The sequence below is a fragment of the Sus scrofa genome, chromosome 13 (genome assembly GCF_054392235.1).
Source record: "Sus scrofa isolate SSC_HxYL_T2T_F1_AM1 chromosome 13, Sscrofa_HxYL_maternal_Yorkshire_Landrace_v2.0, whole genome shotgun sequence".
In the NCBI taxonomy this organism is placed as follows: domain Eukaryota; kingdom Metazoa; phylum Chordata; class Mammalia; order Artiodactyla; family Suidae; genus Sus; species Sus scrofa.
In genome coordinates, this window is record NC_139395.1 from 162,006,481 (window position 1) to 162,027,781 (window position 21,301).

General features: G+C 36.1%; 2 protein-coding genes across 5 annotated transcripts in view; both read left to right on the top strand.

The window, feature by feature from the left end:
* CCDC80 (coiled-coil domain containing 80) overlaps positions 1 to 21,301 on the top strand; it is a 139,577-nt gene that overhangs the window by 73,088 nt on the left and 45,188 nt on the right. The window lies entirely within an intron of this gene.
* The window catches only part of ATG3 (autophagy related 3), a 30,141-nt gene continuing 8,859 nt past the window's right edge, over positions 20 to 21,301 (top strand). The window contains exons 1-7 of one of the 4 annotated variants that reach the window (XR_014824843.1): positions 20 to 496; positions 3,473 to 3,514; positions 7,781 to 7,830; positions 11,918 to 11,988; positions 13,331 to 13,438; positions 17,743 to 17,792; positions 20,169 to 20,966. Coding sequence is in view for 3 of the 4 variants with exons in the window: in XM_003132682.7 (XP_003132730.3) it covers positions 425 to 496; positions 3,473 to 3,514; positions 7,781 to 7,830; positions 11,918 to 11,988; positions 13,331 to 13,438; positions 17,743 to 17,792; positions 20,169 to 20,250 (475 nt within the window). In the remaining variant the exon portion in view is untranslated. Of the gene's footprint in view, positions 497 to 3,472; positions 3,515 to 7,780; positions 8,272 to 9,260; positions 11,989 to 13,330; positions 13,439 to 17,742; positions 17,793 to 20,168; positions 20,967 to 21,301 lie in introns of all 4 variants that reach the window. The other 3 variants (XM_084991296.1, XM_084991295.1, XM_003132682.7) reach the window with 3 other exon arrangements.

Here is a 21,301-nt window from a genome sequence, read left to right on the forward strand (position 1 = left end):
CGTGTCGGGAGAGTCCTGTGTCACGTGAGGTCCAGGTGGCGGCGGAGCTACGGCGAGAGAGTGAGAGGAGGAAGGAGAAGCCGGAAGGGGTGCGAGTGAAGCTAGGCGGAGAAGACAGCCCCTGAGAAGGCGAGGGTGCGCGTGCGCCCGCTTTTCCCCCTAAGTCGGCCCCACCGCTCTCCCTTGCGGCCTGGTGACAGCTGGGCCCGGCCCACCGCGCGCTGCCTGGGGCGCGAGGAGCGCGCTCCCCGCTCTCTCTCGCCCCGCCGGCCGCCCCTCCCCCTCGTCCCGTCCGTCCCGTCGCGTCTCGTCGCCTCGGGTGTCGAGGCCAGTCGTCGGCGGCGGGGACGTTTTCTGACTCCCGATCCCTGTCCGGCTGTCCTTTCCACTCTGTCTCGGGGCCGGCCGCTCCTCCGGCCCCAGGATGCAGAATGTGATTAACACGGTAAAGGGAAAGGCACTGGAAGTAGCTGAGTACCTGACCCCGGTCCTCAAGGTAAGTGGGCTTGTCAGGGACTGTCACCCACACGCTTGGCTTTGCAGGGATCTAGGGCCGGGCGCCTGGAGAGTCACCTGGTTCTCCGGTGGCAAAAAGTGTGGGAAGGCGGTAGGAATGGTACACGGGAAAAGGTGCAGCCCCTACCTGCGGTCTTACCTAGCTGTTCCCTAGGTGTTTCCTCTGGCTCTTGGGTAATTTGGACCGACTCTGCATACTTCTGTCTCCCACCCGTCAGCACTCAGCTCCTCTTGGTACAATCAGGTTGGATGGTGGTCCGTAGATAAGTGATTTTTGAGGACGTTAAATCCTAACGTCGGAAGTCTTTTGAACTACTGAAATGAAGATTTTGCTTATCTTAAAAAATGAAATCAGTTTGGTATTAAAATGAGATGTCACCTTTTTCTTTCAAAGTTCATAGTAAGTCTCTTTTAATTAGGGGTTTGAAATAGTAAGTTGTGACTAAGGTCCCAAATTACTAGATTTCAGAAAAAGAAGGTGAAATTTGCAACATTATTTCTTTCAGTACCATTTAACCCAGCTAACAGACAACACCCCCCTTTCCAAGTTTTTAAAATAACTGAAACTAGTTATTCATCTTGGACGTCAATGATAATAAGGAGTAGGCTGACCCTTCTAGATACTTGGTTTATTTACATTTTTAAAGATATTTTAAAGTAAAAGTTGTAACATTAGTTATTAGAAGAATGACTGGTTTTACTTTCAAAGATGCATTTCTAGAAGTGCATTCAAGTTTTTCTTTTAAAACTCTTAAAAATGTTTTAGGAGTTCCTATCGTGGCGCAGCGGAAACAAATCCGACTAGGAACCATGAGGTTGCAGGTTCTATCCCTGGCCTTGCTCAATGGGTTAAGGATCCAGCCTTGCGGTGAGCTGTGGTGTAGGTTGAAGACGTGGCTCATATCTGGCATTGCTGTGGCTCTGGCGTAGGCTGGCAGCTATAGCTCCAATTAGACCCCTAGTCTGGGAACCTCCATTTGCTGCAAGAGCGGCCCTAACAAGCCAAAAAATAAAAAATAAAAAGCCAGTTTTAATTAAATGAATTTTATTATATTTATAGTTGTACAACCATCATCACAACATAATTTTAGAATATTTCCATCCCAAACCCCCAGTCCACCCCCCACTTGTCTCTTTTAAAGCTCTTTTAGGGTAAGTTTTTTGTTACTTTAACTTTATTTTTCCTTTCTGAAAAGCAAACAGTGAGAGTAAATGAATAGCGATTTCTTGCTTAGTGTTTTTTTTTTTTTTTTAACCTTTCAATTAAAATTTTACAAATTTTGGTGTGAGGATGGAATATTCTTGGAAATGGTTGTTCCTCTTTATTCAAGAATTTCCTCTGGTATGCTAAGAGGAATAGTGAACAGTTTTACTTTGCTTCCTTTCCATGCAAAGGGAAACGTTAGTCCTGTACTTTGTTTTTATATTTCTAAGAATGATTTTAAAATGATACTTGTTGGGCCAAGTTAAAAAAAATTTTTTAAATGAGAATTCCAGTATTGCTATGCTTTTATTTGTTGCTTATGAAACCCATCTAAATTAAGATTATTCAGTCGACTTTGAAATTTTGACATTTGATCATATGATTCTTTTGCATATTATATCATCTTTTCAGAAACATGTCTACCTAGACAAATAGGATTTAAATAATAAACCATTGTTATAGCTTTTAGTTTCAGGGAGAGTGGAGCAAAAGAAAGAGACCTCCCAAGATTAAATATAAAACTGCTATTTTACTGGACACTTGTATTTTATTGAACTTATAACATAGACTTCTGTTTTGAGAAATCATTCTACTTGTTCGCCAAACGGAAAGGATGTGTTAGCTTGTTAGGTAGGTAGTTTTAGTAATAAGGAAAGCAGAATTAATAATCCTCTTCCTTACTCTTCCCTGTGCAAATTGTTGGTTTTCAGAGAGAATCCTTGTAGTTTCCTACTGGTCATGGGGAAACAAGGGAAAAAAGCTAATGATTTCTCCCAGCCAGTAAACATTAAGAAAAATCATGGTTTGGACTTACTACTGGCTTTTAAACAAAAGCCCTTGCTCACTTCCATGTTATTTGTCAAACACTCTCTTGCCTTGGGTGTTGCATTAGTTCTTCCCTCTGCCTGAAATGCTCTTCCCCCAGACAGCCTTGTGGCTGATTTCTTTCCAGTCTGTAGTCACTTATCAGTGAATTCTTTGTTCTCTTGCCATCCTATTTTAAATAACCATTTATCTCCCTCCACCCCTACCCAGTTTCCTCTCTGCCTCACTTTTCTGTGTGGTATTTATTACCATTTGGCTTTTCTCCCTCTACTAAACTTTAAACTTCTTATGAGGACAAAGATGAGTTTGGTCCATTTTATTCACTCTGTGTCCTTATTACCTCAAATAGTGCTTGGCACATAGTAGTTGTTTGGTAAACATTTGTCGAATGAATAATGTTCCTAAATGAATCTTTTCATTTTTACAGATTTCTACACAAAAATCTTACATATGACTTAAACTTGAGAAAATTTTGATAATAACATCCTTCCTTTAGAGGAGAGATTATGTATAATATCTTGGTGGAAATGTGAATAATGGGAAAGTATTAAATGATTTATGATATCTAGGTTTGGTGTCTAATATTACTCAAACATCTTTAAGATTTTTTATTCTGTAAAATAATGATATTGGGTCATTTCACAAAATTATTTTAAAGTTTAATGTTTGTATAAACGTTTGAATATTTTTCCAAAGAGCTTTGCTCTAATATTGTAGTACTGATCAAAGTGTACTGTTAATTATTTTCATGTCCATTTTCCTCTGTTAGACTTGTGTGTTCCTTGAGGTCAGGTACCAGTGAGAGAGTCTTTTTTTTCTGCACATGCTCCAGTTGCCTAGATGGTGCAAGGCGAATAGTCGCCCACAAACATGTTTTAATTCAAAGTGAAATAGTGTAATACTATTGTGCTTTTTTGCTCTCTTTAGGAATCCAAGTTCAAGGAAACAGGTGTTATCACCCCAGAAGAGGTGAGTATCGAAGATATTTTACAGCTATTTTACAATTAATAAAACTGGGTGGCTTTTTTGCTTTATAAGAAAACATCTTGGAACTTTAATTTTTGACTTGAGTAAAATTAGTTTCTGTTGACTGTATTAGCAATTTTGTACGGATTTCTACTTCCCATAGAAGAAAATGTAACTTCCCTCTCAGTTTGCCATTTCTCATTTTCCTGTAGTTCCTCTTTATTTAGAAATAAGGATGGGAGAGGGAGTGGAGAAGATTCCTACAGCTACTTATCGTACACTCGTATTTGTATTATATTGAGCTATGCAGTGGCCTCTCTGGTGTTTGCTCTGTCTTTACCTCAAACATGAGTTTTCGTGACTTTCCATTTGGAAACTTTGGCTCAATGCTTGGATGTTAAGTTTTCTGTCAGTATTCAGCTTAAATATTTATTGCTACATACTTAACACTATTTTTTAAACCGTTCTTTCACTTTTTCTACTAACCAAATAATGATGAATCAATCTGCTTAATGCTGAAACGGATGACTGTGTTATAGGCCAGTTGTGCTTTATTGAATTTTTAACATAGAATTTTTGAAGAATCATTTTACTTGTTCACCAAATCTATATGATAAAAGTGTTCAACCCTTAGGTAGTTTATTTTATTATCTTTAGAGAAATAAATTCTGATCTAAAAGTACTTTTATTTATTTATTTTTTGTCTTTTTGCCTTTTCTAGGGCTGCTCCTGCACCATATGGAGGTTCCCAGGTTAGGGGTCTAATCAGAGCTGTAGCCACTGGCCTAAGCCACAGCCACAGCAATGTGGGATCTGAGCTGTGTCTGTGACCTACACCACAGCTCAAGGCAACGCTGAATCCTTAACCCACTGAGCAAGGCCAGGGATCGAACCCGCCACCTCATGGTTCCTAGTCGGATTCGTTAACCACTGAGCCACAATGGGAACTCCTAAAAGTACTTTTAGACTCTGGTTTTGCAAATAGTTATGGTTGCATCAGACTTATGTTTTAGTCTTAATGAATGGCAAATAATGTACTCAAGCTTCATCTCTCTCACTAAAAGTATCTTCATTGGCAGTGGAACTTTACTCTTTGTTTTGAAAGAAACATTTTGAAATCAGCTGTGTTGTATGATCTGGCTGTAAATTAATTCCATGACCTCAAGCCAGAGAATTAACTGAATTCTCAGTTTTCAATTATGATGGGATCTCTTCAGTCTCAAATCCTTGTAAATTCAGAGAATGGTGTGTAGAACTGCCAGTTGCATCTAAAGTTGTCTTTATTTTTACTGAAGACACATGGTGGTATGGACAAAACCTAGAAGACATGGCTTCTAGACCTATTTCTCTAATTTCCCCTCTTCTGACTCAGGCAAATCAGTTAAGCTATCTAGGCATAGGCCTCATGTTTTCTTATCTATAAAATGAGGGGTTATGGCTTGACATTCTCTAAAGGACCCAGTCTGTCTTAGGCTCCATGTTTAATATCTTGAATGCCAAATGAAACTAAGTTTTGATCTTAAGGATATCATTAATGTTCTTGCCAGATACAATTGAGACATGACTCTTGAAACTAAGTATTTAAAATACAGAGCAGAGATGCAGGTATTTTGTTTTTCTTATATCCTTTGGCTTTATCTCCTCTATGTAAAGGTGACTAATTGGTAAATAAATAGATGGAGTTAAGAGATTCAAGTGCATGGTCATTTTAAAACAGCTACTAATCCTACAATGAATAACTGTTACCCCTAATTGTATCATGAAGTGCTTTATGAATTTTCCCCTTTTTAAACAAATGCAAGCAAGGCAAACTAGCTCCGCTCTAGCTCTGCTGGGTACCAACCATGTAATAGTGGATTGAGATAGAGCACAATTACAAGGTTTAGTTAGAATGAGTCTAAAGGAAGAAAAATGGAATACATAATTTGCTTTGGATAAATGCTATGCTGAGTTGATCTGTTCATTTGCTTTCTCTCACTCTTTCTGGGCTTCTGGCTATCAGCCTGTAAGTTTCTTTTGTTTTCATCAAGAGATGTGAAAGTATTGTATTTAAAAGAGGGACAGGTGTTATCTAATATGGTACTATCTGACTGAAAATACTTTACTATTCAACATGTATATGACTTGAAGAAGTAGACGAGTAGTGAAAGAGACAGTTTGAATAATGAAGTTGATTATCAAAATTTTAATATTGATTCTATCTTGTTATTCAGTATTATCCAGTATTTAATCACTAAGAGAAATCTGCTGTAAACAATATTGAGAATTTAGAAATTTAAAATTTTCATTTGGACATAGAAAAAAGTAATAATGGCCACTGCCAATGAGAGCAGATACGTGCATATGCTAAATATCAGTTCATTTCTATGTTGTTTTTTAGTTTTCCTTATCTTCTAGTGTTATTGTTATTTTTTTAATAGATGGCAGCAGAAGTGCTATGGAGTAAAGTGTAGAGTTTTGGAGTTCTTGTGGTTCAGCAGGTTAAGAACCCAACGTAGTGTTCCTGAGGATGCAAGTTCTATCCTGGCCTCACTCAGTGGGTTAAGGATCCAGCACTGCCACAAGCTGCATCGTAGGTGGCAGGTACAGCTCAGATTCGGCATTGTTGTGGTTGTGGCATAGGCCAGCAGCTGTAGCTCTGATTGGACGCCTAGCCCAGGAACTTCCATATGCTGCAGGTGTGGCCCTAAAAAGAATGAAACAAAACAAACAAATAAAATATAGAGTCTTGTGACCTCAAGGCAATATCACTAAAGAATTTTTAACTTTTTTGTTCTTTTTTGGCTGAGTCATAGCTACGACCTACACAACAGTTGTGGCAATGCTGGATCCTTAATCCACTGCACCAGGCCAAGAATCAAACTTGTGCTACCGAAGAGACAACACTGGATCCTTAACCCACTGAGCCACAGTGGGAACTCCAAGAATTTTTAAATTTTTAATTCTTTGTTTTGCTTGCATTAAATTAATAGTCATTTGTTGGTGGTGAATTAGTTCTTGATAGCCACAGAGTTAAGTGTAGCATCTGGTTGCAGTGACCCCAAATGCTTAAACTTGGGGAAGAAAGTATTGCTTTCATTTGGGTTTTTGTCTTTAACCAGTTTAAATAGAAGAAATTCTTTAAAAGAACAGAAATGTTTTGTAAAGTTACTGTTGGGAGGACACAGCTAAATCTTATCTTGTTAAGATATCTTAAAAGAAGTTAATATTTTACAGAGTTTTACTCTCTCAAGTTAAAATAGAATATTATCTGTAGATGTATTTTCTCAATCTTTCAATTAAAGAAAGACTTTAGAAGATTAAGGATAATGTAGTTTTTTGCTGTGTAATAAACTTGTGAACCATATATGATTTTAAGTTGGAGCTTTTGTGAAATAGAAGTAATTGGGGAAGTATGGGGACACTGCAGTTGTGGTCAACAGAATTTCATTTTCTGCTTTCAAAAATAGGTAGGATTTCTGTCTTGCAATAAGATCAGTTCATGTTCATGTATAATGGAAATTCTCAAAAGGTTAAACTACTTCTTCCTGAGTCTGTTTCTTATTTCTGAGAAACAAAAACTTGTAGAATGTTCAGCCTGCCCAGAAAATCCAAGATTTGATAGAGGATTCAGTTTCTTAATTTTTTTTTTTTTTTTTTTTGGTGTATTTTCCAGTTCAGCCCAGAAGCTTCTTTTTACCCCATTGTTTGGCACTACATTTCTTACTTTTTGTTAATAATTCCTTTAATAGTGTGAAAAAAACTTTCAAAATTAAATGTTACTTAAATTTAAAAAGAAAATGGAAACCTGTGTAATATGATGTAATAAACTATTCTTACAACATAGACCTGTATTTATTTAGTAGTTTTTTCAAAGGTCTTCATTGAGCTTTCACCCATCAGCAGGAGTCTCTCTACATTTTATTCATAATAATGGTTTTTGGCATTTTTGAATCCTGTTGTGTTGCCTTTATTCATTTCATGATACTCTGTGTCTTTGGCATTATTTAATCTAATCCAATGATTAAAATTGAATAAAAATTAATAGCACTTGTTATTTTTGTTCCCAAATTAATTTGAATTTTTATGGGTGTTAAAAATGTATAGTTTTAATAATATCCAAAATTAATTTTCAGGCTGGTAAAGCAAGTTGATAATGTTTGCATTTTAATTGACTGTTAAGTATCAGGGTTACCTATGATGATCCCTTTGATATTTTGCCACCTTGCATTCAGTGATATTCAATTTTTCTTTTTTCCTTTTTTCATATTCCTTCTAAATCCTGACTAGTTTGTGGCAGCTGGAGATCACTTAGTCCACCACTGTCCAACATGGCAATGGTAAGTAATTTTGAGTGGGGAAGAGAAAGTTCATAAAAGGTATGAGTTCATAATTACGACAGTTTGCGAAATAGATTAGTGCATGAAAATTAGGATGACCAGTTAACCCTTTTGTAGTAGATTTTTCTATTAAACAGTGCCCTAGTGATACCCAGTAAAATAAATGAAGAAAAAGTGTGCATTATACTTGTTTTATTTTGCTCTCTTAGCACAAAAGATGGACATTTTGAGATAATTACCTTTCTTCATTTGCCAGTATTCCCTTTCTTTAGAGTGTCTAGGTCAGTCCTGTGGCAGATCTTTAAAAAATAATTTTCAAAAGTTTAACACATTTGGTCAGCTATTTTTTTGTTTGTTTTGTTTTGTTTTTGTCTTTTTGCCTTTCCTAGGGCCACTCCTGCAGCATATGGAGGTTCCCAGGCAAGGGGTCTAATCAGAGCTGTAGCCACTGGCCTACGCCAGAGCCACAGCAACGTGGGATCTGAGCCATGTCTGCGACCTACACCACAGGTCAAGGCAATGCTGGATCCTTAACCCACTGAGCAAGATCAGGGATCGAACCCGCAACCTCATGGTTCCTAGTCAGATTCGTTAACCACTGTGCCACAACGGGAACTTATTTTTTGAATTTTTTAATGACATTGATAAATGCAGATTTTGCAGAGTCTTGAGGTTCTTTAAGACTTTCTTTAAGATTCAAAAGTCTCTATATTTTTTAGAAGTTAGCTCAAAAGAGAGAATCATGATACCAAATAAGGTCTTAATTGGAAATCCACTTGTAACAGAGTTTCCCAATTTTTATCTTCTTTAAGTTTCTCTTTTAGTTTTAAAGAAATTTAAGCCATTTAGCAGTTCTCATAACATATTTTTAAAATATCTAAATAATAACATATTTTTTGGGTTTTTTTCCTTGTCTTTTTGCCTTTTCTAGGGCTGCTTCTGTAGCATATGCAGGTTCACAAGCTAGGGGTCTAATCGGAGCTGTAGCTACCGCCAGCCTACGCCAGAGCCATAGCAACAGGGGATCCGAGCCTCGTCTGCGACCCACACCACTGCTCACAGCAACGCCAGACCCTTAACCCACTGAGCAAAGCCAGGGATCGCACCCATAACTTCACTGTTCTTAGTTGGATTCATTAACCACTGAGCCACGACGGGAACTCCAATAACAGAATATTTTAAAACAAATTCAGTTTCATTACTTTCAGTACTTATCGATAAAACCACCTGACAGTGGCCAAAAAATTGATCCCAATACTGGCAGACTATTTTAATTAGGCTAGAATTGGGAGTTCCCGTCGTGGCTCAGGTTAACAAACTCGACTAGCATCCCTAAGGACGTGGGTTCGAACCCTGGCCTTGCTTAGTGGGTTAAGGATCCAGCATTGCCATGAGCTGTGGTGTAGGTCACAGACACAGCTCAGATCCAGCGTTGCTATGGCTCTGGCATAGGCCGGCGGCTATAGCTCCAATTGGACCCCTACCCTGGAAACCTCCATATGCTGCGGGTGTGGCCCTAAAAAGACAAAAAAATAAAAAAATAATTAGGCTAGAATTGTTTGGAATTATTTTGTTTGGATATGAGTGATTTAGCTTGTTACATCATTTTTCCCTCAGTGACACTTGTTCAGTTGTAATTGAGTCATACAGTTTTGATTTGGGAGCAGAGGTTCTAGAATTAACAAGATTATGATTGATAATGTTTTCCTTAATATCTAAAGAGCTTTAAATAATTAAACCATTTAAAAATTGCAGTTTGGAACTCTTTCATTTGTGGTCTATCACTCTTAATTTTTTTTTTTCTTTTCTTTTTTTTGCTTCTTAGGGCCGCACTAGCGGCATATGGAGGTTCCCAGGCTAGGGGTCGAATGGGAGGTACAGCTGCCAGGCTATGCCACAGTAACGCCAGATCCGAGCTGCGTCTGTGACCTGCACCACAGCTCACAGCAATGCTGGATCCTTAACCTGCCAAGTGAGGCCAGGGATCAAATCTGCAACCTCATGGTTCCTAGTTGGATTTGTTTCTACTGCACCACGACAGGAACTCCCTATCACTCTTAATTTTTTAATTTAACACTTGCAAAATAGTTCTTACTGCTTTTTTATCAATTGCTCTTTATCTTGTAGAACATTGTTTTCTATGTACAAGAAAGGGCAAAATGTCAGGTTCATTTATTTTTTATGTCTTTGTCTTTCCTATGTGTATTTCTGTTCTGTGTTTTCAGTTGTGTTCATACCGTAGAATCTCTCTGAAATAGACCCCCCCCAAGTTTTTAAAACAACATTGAGCTAGGTTCTGGTCTGTAATTTGTAATATTTCAAGTCAAATAAGTATATAAAATTAAAATAATAGTAATTTTGTAGAAAAAGAACTAAATTAGGATTTTCTTCAATATGCATGATAGACATACATTTTCTTTATTCAGATTTCTTTGTTTTAGCCCTTAATTGCCTAATTAGTTATATGATTTAGAGTATTGTTACAGGGTTAGTATATATGGACTGGATCTTTTATGAAGAAGTAATTTATAATTCCACTTCATGAATTATGATGGTTGAGATAATTATTGTAACTTAGAAATTGTTATACCACACTCCAACATCCATACTCCTGGCTCTGGTTGGGGCCAAAGGAATTATTCTTTTTATTGTTTATTTATTTATTTATTTTTTGCTTTTTAGGGCTGCACCAGCAGTATATGGAGGTTCCCAGGCTAGGAGTCGAATGGGAGCTACAGCTGCCAGCCTATGCCACAGCCACAGCAACGCTAGATCTGAACTGCATCTGCGACCTGCACCACAGCTTACAGCAATGCTGGATCCTTAACCTGCTGAGCGAGGCCAGGGATCAAACCTGCAACCTCGTGGTTCCTAGTCAGATTCGTTTCCGCTGCACCTCTTCGGGAACTCCTTTTTTTTTTGGCTTTTTAGAAGAATTATTCATTTTAAATTCATGCTAGGAACTGACCATTTCTGTCCTGTATGCTCATGTCAACAAGTGCCATCATGACTGTATTATATCATCTTCCCTCAAACTTCAGGCATTACCATGATGTTGAATTTGACAATTGGGAATGGTTTAAAGAATCCTAGAAAGCTGCCAGATTGTATTAGGGCATTTCCTGGCTTTGTCTTATGGTCACATCTTTGGTTTGAACTTTAGACTGAAGTTGGAGAGGGCAGCAGAACTTCAGATTTATGCTCATTTATATTTGTGACTGATATTACATGCCACCCCAGCCCTGACCAATTTCAGTAGGTGACCCACAGAATTTTTGAGCATATTTCTTAGCGAGTTATTTCCTAGTAGCCCCCCAAATCAGAGATGTTACATCTGGCTCTGACCCACAGGGGGAGTAGTTCTTGAGAGCAGAAGCCCCAGGCTGACTTGGCTTGATCCTGGCTCTTCCACCTTCTGGCTTTGTAATTGTGCAACCTGACTTCTTTAAGTTTCTGTTTACTTACTTATGAAATGGCACTATTAATATCCCTTACTTCTTAGATTTCTGAGGATTATATGAAAATAACGCATGTTAGAGTTCTTGAGCACTTAGTAAAAAGATTTTTTGTTTGTTTTTGATCGTTATTATTCTTAACATTATTATCTTGTGATTCAAAGCATCTTTTAAGTCTTAGTTCCAATTTTAATACAGTGGTTAGGAATATGGATCTTGTCAACCACCTACTTTGTTATGTAATGTTATGCAGCTATTTTTCTGCCTACACTTGGTTTTACGATGAGAAATACTTTAAGATTAAAAATCTGAATGAGATTCTTTTTGTTTAGAAGGAAACATAATAGTTGTATGATACAGTTCTTTGTTATTCTACCCTTTTGTCTAATATGTAATCCAAATTTTCTTGGTCTGTCTACATCCGTTGGTACATTTCACTTTTAATATTGCTATGCTCTTCAGTGGCCTGACATATATCACTTAATGGCATCCTTCCCAAACAGTCCTAAAATAGTTTTCTGAGGGGTTTGGATTATGTAGTTTGTAGATTAATGTGTGATATCTTTTGTCTCTGCCTTTTAAATTTTTTTTTTTTTTTTTTTGTATTTTGGTGCTTTGTATTCTTTTTAAAGGGCAACAGGGGAAGAATTGAAAGTGAAGGCATACCTACCAACAGGCAAACAATTTTTGGTCACCAAAAATGGTAAGAATCATGTTGTATATATTAGTAAATTTTACACAGTTATATTTTTTAAAAAAGCCTTAGCACTTACTTATCTTAATTTATGCTTAAAGCTGTACTTACAGTTTCTCTTAGAAATTTGGAGATTTAATGAAACTCTGGATTTTCTGTTGCTAGAGTATTTTTTGCCATACTTGATTTTTATCTCTTTCCTTTTTGATATTTCTTTTTGCCAAGAATTTAGTTTTAAGATATGAAGGAAAAATTCCCTAAACAAAATTGGACTTCTCATTGGATTTTTAAGCTGCCTTCATCATTATAATCATTTCACCAATTTAATTTTAATTTTCTTTATAGACTTAAATTTTTCATGGAAAGTGTAATTGTTACTACCTTTGATATCTAAAATCTGAAAGCTAGAGGTTTTATTACCCATTGTGTCAGTGAAAGATTGCCTGTAGGCATAAAAATGTTTCTGAAACAGGTATTTAGGATGTTAATGAAATTATTTATGAAGCTAATTTGAAAACAATATTAAAGATTTTTATAGTTCCTATCCAGTCACACAGCAAATACATTGATTTCTGTTCTAACTTACTTATTATAGGAAAGGAAAACATATGTACAAAACATCATTTTTTTTATTTCCTTCAGTATATGTTTCAATAAGATTTGCCATTTGTATCTTGCTTGTTTCAAAAAAATCAAGAGATTAATAGCATTTTGTTACCCCCACATCATACTGTGTTTATAATTGCTCAGTTTTAGGCTTATGAATGATACCTGTTAATTGATGTATTTGCTATATGAAAAACTTGACACCATTATTGTATAAAAGAGTAATTTAGCAGGTTAGTGAATTTTACATCGATTTATCCATGACTAATAGCTAGAGCTTAAATATAATTATGAAATTCATATTGAAAGTTACTGTAGTATTGGAAGCCAGAGGTCACCTCTACCACCTCTGAGTATGACAGGTGGTGACTGCATGTTCTGAGAGTAAAGCCATTAAAATGATGTATTATTATTCATTAGCCTGAGGTTGAACAATGTCATCTCTGGCTTCAGGCTTGCTGTTTTTTACAGATCATCAGGGTAGAGAATACTTAGAATGCTCACCGTGGAGTGGGAGTCTTCTGACTAAAGCTATTTAGGGAAAGATGAGTGTGGTCAAATAATTATGTGTCCGTGGCCTGAATGTAACTCTTAAGTACGTTTATTAGAAGTAAAATATAATACTCATCTATTATTTTGGTTGTAGAAATATATTTTATGGAATAAATTTTCTTTATTTTCCCTAATGGATTTGTAGGAAGCAGATTGTGTGCTAGTAACCGGCCTTGCCATTTTTTTTTTATAGTGCCATGCTACAAGCGGTGCAAACAGATGGAATATTCAGATGAATTGGAAGCTATCATTGAAGAAGATGATGGTGATGGGGGATGGGTAGATACTTACCATAACACAGGTAAGAGGAGAACAGAATGGCATATGTTTAAATTGTTTAAACTCTTTTGCAATCTTTTGTAACAGCTTTGATTTAAAACAAAACAAAACAAAAACATAGTTTTGTCCCAGTAGACTTTTACCTGAAAAGAAGCAGGAGGACAAATTAGAAAAAAAGAAAAGAATGCCCCGAGAGTGTGCAAAATTCCTATAGTACTGCTACTTTAGTAGCAATTTGAAAATATCCATATTGTTTTCTTTAGTTCTAAAAGCAAGAAAGCCATCAGAAATGCAGAGTATGCATACTACTTTGCTTTAGAAACCCTTATTATATGTCGTCCCATCACTCAATGACAAACTTAGGTTTCAGGACAGGAACCATGCTGTACTCATGTTTATTTTACTCAGAGACATGGCATTTAAAAATCTTTGGTAGTTTGTTGAATGATTACTGAAAGCATTGTAAGGACTATAGGCTTCATGAAGGTAGAGATTGTTGAATCTTCAATATCTAACATAATATCTGATATAGAAGTTGTTCACTACATTTTTATTAAATAATTAAATTTAAACCTTTAATAAGAATATGTTTGCACAAGCTGTTGTAACTGAATATGATTTTTTCAGTTCACGTCATTAAAACTTATTTTGCCAGAATGTCTATGTGACTGTAAATGCCTATTATTATATGCTGCTATAGCTAACTACCATTAATGATTTAGTTTTAATAAAGAAATTATGTTCCAAGTTTAAATCTAGGATACTAAAAACAAGTTTTCTGTCTGTAGCTCCTGGCAAGTAGGAGGTATATCAAATGTCTCAAACTTAGTGCTGTTAACATTTTGGGCTGGATAGTTGTCATAGCATTTCCTGTGCATTGCAGAATGTTTAGCAGTATCTTTGGGCTCTACCCACTAGACACCAATAGCATTCTCCCAGTTGTGACAACTAGAAATGTCTCTAGATGTTGTGAAATATTCTATGAAGGCTAAAATTGCTGCCCTCTGTTGAGACTCATGGCAGTAGTCAGAGGGCTAAATAATCTGCCCAGGAAAAAAGTATCTCATTGAGTCAGTTTCTCCTCTACTCTGAGTAAAGGACACTGCCATCTGTTTCATTATGATGATTTTGAAACAGATGCAGGACTTGAGCTCTTTGATTTGAAACTTTTCTTCCTTTTTTTTTTTTTTTTTTTTTTTTTTTTGTCTTTTTGCTTTTTCTAGGGCCACACCCGCGCGCGGCGTATGGAGGTTCCCAGGCTAGGGGTCGAATAGGAGCTATAGCTGCCAAGCCTACGCCCCAGCCACAGCAACGCGAGATCCAAGCCTTGTCTTCCATCTACACCATAGCTCACAGCAACGCTGGATCCTTAACCTACTGAGCAAGACTAGGGATTGAACCCGCAATCTCATTCATGGTTCTTAGTCAGGTTCACTAACCACTGAGCCGCAGCGGGAACTCCTGAAACTTTTCTTCTTTAATAGGTTGAAAGTTATATCAATGCCCAGAGAAAATAACAGATTGAATAACTTCTTAAAATAATTTCAAATACCATCATATTTTCCCACTGAGTAGTGCTATTAGATGGCTCCCCCTCACCCCCACCCTGATCTTTCCATTATCTTGCAGCTGCTCCGCCTTAGTCTTCACATGATTGGAAGAAATGGGTAGCACGTCTGTAGGAAATTGTTGATTGACTAGAGCCATGGGTTATAGCACTGTTTCTGATGTCAATAAGTTTCTCTTTTGTCAAGTTGTATTGTGTTTCATAATCCCTATCCCAAAATCCAGGTACATTTTTACAAAGGCATTAATCGCAGAGATAAGTAGTTGTCAGTATGATTGGATGGACAGAAATCTGTTACAGAAATTCTAAAGAAATGCTTACCTTACTGACAGAAGACAAATATCATTTTCTTTTCTTTTTCTTTTTCTTTTTTTTTTTTCTTTTTTTGCTTTTTAAGGCCACACCTGTGGCATATGGAGGTTCCCAGACTAGGGGTCAAATTGGAGCTACAGCTGCCGGCCTACACTACTGCCACAGCAACAATGGATCTGAGCCCTGTCTGTAACCTACATCACAGCTCACAGCAATGCCTGATCCTTAACCCACTGAGCAGGGCCAGGGATTGAACTCACAACCTCATGGTTCCTAGTCGGATTCGTTCCGCTGAGCCACAATGGAAACTCTAATTTCTTATGTGGAAAACAATATAGTATCATATGTCAGTTAATTTGGTGTACATAATAAATGCTAAGTAATGTCTATGAGAGGTACGCTTGGAATTTTAAGTTTAAATTATATTCTGATTGTATTAAGCAGTGCTTCCAACTGACTCACAAGTTCAGGGTACCTAGTTCTTATTTGCCTTAGTTACCTTTGCTTTATCCCTGCTTTTCTTCTCTCATGTTTCTTTTATTTCTGTTAGCCCTGTATTAGTCATAGTTCTCCAGAATAACCATGGATATAGATATAGATAGGTTTATTTTGAAGAATTGGCTTATGCGATCATGGGAACTAGAAATTCTGAAATGTATATAGGGCAGGCTGGCCAGCAGCCTGAAGACTCAGGGAAGGCTTGATTGCTGTGGCTGGAGTCTGAGGGCAGTCTGGAGGCAGAATTAATTCTTCTTCTAGAACACTTCTGTCTTTTTCTCTTAAGGCCTTCAATTGCTTGAATGAGGCTCACACACATTGTGGAGGGTGATCTGCTTTACTGCTTTACTCTATACTGACTTAAATGTTAAGCACAGCTAAAAATACCTTCATAGCAATGTCTAGACTGGTGTGTGATCAAACATCTGGACACAGTTACCTACCCAGGTTGACATAAAAAATCAATCATCACAACCCTTGAGAGTATTACCTTCATTAGAGTCATTTGAGCTTTCCTTTCTTTTACTGGAATGTCCTACTATTAGCAGACTCTGGTTTACTACTACATTACATTTATACAGTAGAAGAGGTTTATTTTCTTTATGCGAAGTAGTAAATTCAATAAATTGTTTTGTAATACCAATTCATTATATGAATATTTGGGTTTTACTGTTAGAAAATAATCATACCTATTATAAAATAATTTCTAGGAGTTCCTGTCATGGTGCAGTGGTTAAGGAATCCAACTAGGAATCATGAGGTTGTGGGTTCGATCCCTGCCCTTGCTCAGTGGGTTAACGAACCAGCGTTGCCATGAGCTGTGGTGTAGGTTGCAGACGCGGCTTGGATCCTGCGTTGCTGTGGCTCTGGCATAGGCCCGCGGCTACAGCTCCGATTTGACCCCTAACCTGGGAACCTCCATATGCCGTGGGAGCAGCCCAAGAAATAGCAAAAAGACAAAAAAAAAAAATAATAATAATAATAATAATAATAATTTCTAGAAAAACTACTATGAAGTAAAAGCTTTATGCTAGAGCTATGGGTTGTGACATTTTCCATTTATAAAAGTGATTCATTGTTTAGTTTGGATATATTGAACAGATATATCAAAGCTTTAGAAGATTAAAAAAAGGAGCACAGCATATTTTGTATTTAGAGTTTTTTTTTCTTTAATATTTCCCATCCTTGTTGAACTGTCTGAGAACATTGATGGATATTTTGAATTAGAAATATTATTTAGCTGATGTGTGTGCTACCATCTGCTTAATGCCACCTTCTTTGATGCAAGTAGCTGCTTAATGAGGTACAGTGGACAGAGCATTTAACCCAAAAGTCAGCAGGTGTCGATTTGAATTCCAGGTTCTTCATGTAACTGTGAAACTTAAGCAAGTTACTCTTACTCTAGAGACTTTATTTCTTTATAGGGAGAAATTATTACCTTAACTACCTAACAGAATAGTATTTGTTACTATATAAGATGTGGAAACATTAAAATAGAAAATCTGAATAAATGTGATGTTACTTACCTCTGGATAGCCCAGATTTCTGAAGGAAATAGTGTATTTAATATAACCAGTATTTTGTTGACAAAATTTCAATGCAAGTTTAAAAGTAAACATGACTCCTGTAATCTCTTAATCTGTTCACTTTCTGAGAATGTTTATTTTAATAGACTCACAAAGGAAAGTAAATAAGTGAAGAATAGTAAATGAATGATAGAGTAGGATAATTCATGGAAAAATTATTAAATTGATATTTAACATTATTTTGTTTTTAATTTGAAAGATGCCTTTGGGATTATTTATTCCTATTAGAGTTCATTTATAAAAGTGCTACTAACATTGCTTCCTCATTTCAGAGAACTTGTGAGTGTTATTGTATTGCTCAAATCAGGATCAAATGGAGGATGTTTACAACTTAATTATTATTTTCTGCTGAATTTTAAACAGGTATTGCAGGAATAACTGAAGCAGTTAAGGAGATTACACTGGAAAGCAAGGTACTGGTTAGTTATATTTCAAAATTCAGTGACCTTGTTATTTGCATATATATATATCTATATATATACACACACACACATATTTTAAGATTACTCATATCATTCTTACACAGCTCTATTTATTATCAAGTTCTTTTAAATTCCAACTATTTTATTCCCTCTCATTTTTCAATATCAGCATACCAAAACTCTACTGTCTCCCAGGGTTTTTTCTCTTTTCCTTACTCTGTCAAATGGTTAGGAAAAGTATTTTTGAGATTGTAACTGGTTAAAACCTATACATTCTTACTAATTGAGAAGACTTCTCTAGGCCAGTTTAAAAGAAATGACTTTTTTAAGTTTAAGTACCAAACATTCTGTAAGTGGAGGTTTTTTGAGGGGATTTATTTATTTGCTGATTAGTAGATGCTGATGGTATATTGTTTAAAATCTGTAGTAATTCATTTTTCTTCTGTAGTTTCTTAATAATTTACTGCTAGTTTGAGGAGTTTCTTGGAGTTTTTTGTTTTTGGCTTTCGTTTTCCTTTTGAAAATTTAAAAGAAACTTTAGTGTATCTTTTTTTTTTTTTTTTTTTTTTTTTTTGGCTATTCCTGTGGCATGCGGAGGTTCTTGGGCCAAGAATCAAACCCATACCACAGCAGTGACCAGAGCCACAGCAGTGACAGTGCCAGATCCTTAACCAACTGTGCCACAAGGGAACTCCAAGATTGTGACATTTTGAATGAATGGAAGCTAAGTTAGTTGGGTTTTATTGTACAGTTTATATGGGGGGAGGGTAAAAATATATCATTGAGTAGAACTTTTCTGTTTGAAAGTTTTCAGTTAATTTAGATTATCTGCATTATATTAGTTTTTCATTTCTATAGAAAGAATAAAGTTGTCTTCATATTTTTATATAGTTTGAAATGATAGGAAAAAAATAGTACAAAATGCCTCCCCCATTTTCTTAACTGTTGTGTTAATAGTCAGGTGTTCCTCTCTTGTCTTTATGGAACATTCAACTACAGTAGTTCCAAGTTTTTTAAGATATTCTTCTTTGTGTGTTTTTGTCATTCGGCTTTTTTGGGATTTGTTACTGGGGCATAACAGAAGGTATCAAAAACCAAAACAAGTTGTTGTCATTGTTTTTCTAGTGTACAATTTTATGCTTGCTAGAGATTAAAGTTCACTTCGTTAGCCTGATAATTCATCCTTTTGAAGTTCTGCTTTTTGGGAGAGTTTGAATAACAAGGCAAAATAACATAAATGGCTTTGTTGCTTCAGAAGCTCTTGTTTACTCCAGCCATTAGTATGTATACTTCAGGCTTTGGGAGTGATAAATGACAGAGGAGTGTAGAAAGCATTCCTTTGATAGATTTATGGTATGCCTTTCAAGGATTTTTAATAACTGCAATAATGATTACTGTTGTACTTGATTTCCCTTTTAACATCTTTATGTCCTACTAAAGGTAGAATACTTAGAATACTTTAAACCTGGAATATATCTTCCTTCATTTCCTGTTTAATATAGAATTCACATGATTTTTTATAATTTAGTGCTTAGAATACTTGCTAACCAGATCCGAAATTAATCTTTGTTGATGATTTCTACTGTATCAACTATAAACATCACCAACATGATTAAAACTTCTCTTAATGATCAATTTGTTACATATTGGTGTATCTGAAAATTATCCAGATGCTGACAGTTTTTCTTTATGTAATAATGATACCTACAATTAAGTTTCTGGTGGTAAATAAAACTATCGCTAACTAGAATTGTAATTTAGGTGAAACTAAATGTCCAATTTTTTGACCTACCTTGACTTCAGATTTTTAAAATATTAATTTGGTGAAAATGATAATTATATATTATGTTAGGCTTATCTTTGGTTAAGATTATATCATTCTGGTATGAATATAGCTAAGAAATTGAACTAAAATCTTCTGTGTTGTAATAATTGTAATTGCCTAATTCAGCCAGGATGGTTTTAACACATTAGAGAATATAATACTTGATTTATAATAATAAATTTAACTTATAAATGTATCGTGATATATAAGTATATCCTTTTCCCTTTAAATTAATGGCATGAATTAACTTTCAGCTGATTTTATAATACTAATGAATTGGCTAACTAACTAACTATTTTGTTGAAAATACAACTGGCAACTATTTTTAGAAGACTCTTGGTGCTTCTGTGATATGCCTTATATTTTTTCAGCCACAGCACTTAGCACACCACTTAATGATTGGTTTATGGATTTATCATCTGAAGTAGGGGTTTCTTGAACATAGGAAATATCTTATTTTTACAGTGGTTAGCACTGTCTGGCATGTGGCTCCTCAGTATTTGAATATATTTAAGCAACTTTAAATATAATTCATTTCACAGGATGGTATTAAACTCCAAGATTGTTCAGCATTATGTGAAGAGGAGGAAGAGGAAGATGAAGGAGAAGCTGCAGATATGGAAGGTATTTACGTTCCACATTTTCTTTAGCCACAATAAAATATTAATTTTATTTATTTTTTTAGCTGAGTAAAGCATTTAATTTTTTTATAAAGATTTTTATTTTTTCTGTCGTAGCTGGTTTTCAGGGTTCTGTCAAAAGTATTAATTTTGGAATATATGTAATTCATGTGATTAAGAATTCTACTTCACTGAGTTCTAAATTTTAACAGTTGCGCTTATGATAATGATCCTTATCTCTTTTTTTTCTGTCCATGCCTGCTGTATGTAAAAGTTTCTATGCCAGGAATCGAACCCACTATGCAGTTGCCGCCTATGCCACAGCTGTGGGAACACTGGACCTTTAACCTGCTATACCACAAGGGAACTTCCTGATAGTGATTCTTAATGAGGCCTTTTGAACTACACAGAATCCCCTCACTGCTCTCTGAAATCACTGAGGATTGCAGCTGAGAATCAGTTACAAGAGATTAAAACCCACTGTACTTAACAGAGCACAGTAATTACAGTAATACAACTCTAAAAGTATATGGCTAGGGGGTTCCTGTTGTGGCTCAGCGGAAACAATCCGACTGGTATCCACAAGAATGCAGGTTCAGTCCCTGGCCTCGGTCGGTGGGTTGGGGATCTGGCATTGTCATGAGCTCTAGTGTAAGTCGTAGATGCAACTCGGATCCCGAGTTGCTGTGGCTGTGGCATAGGCCAGCATCTCTAGCTCCTGTTCCACCCCTAGCCTGGGAACTTCCAAATGCTGCAGGCGTGGTCCTAAAAAGAAAAAAGAAAAAAAAAAAGTATATGGCTATTCAGAGCTTCATATTTCACTAGCATGATAATCTTTAATACAGGTGAGACCTCGGATATTTAAAATTAGATAAAGAAGTTGCTGTCATCAGGACAACCTTTCTGTTAAAGCCAATCTGTCTTTATTATTCTTATCTTCTCTGTGTTACTTATTTGATTCTGTTAACCTTTTCCTCCTCCTTTTTTTTCCCCCTTGGTTTTTATGACATGAGGTTTTCCTCTTCCTTTTTTGATTGTTTCTTCTAAGTCTTCTG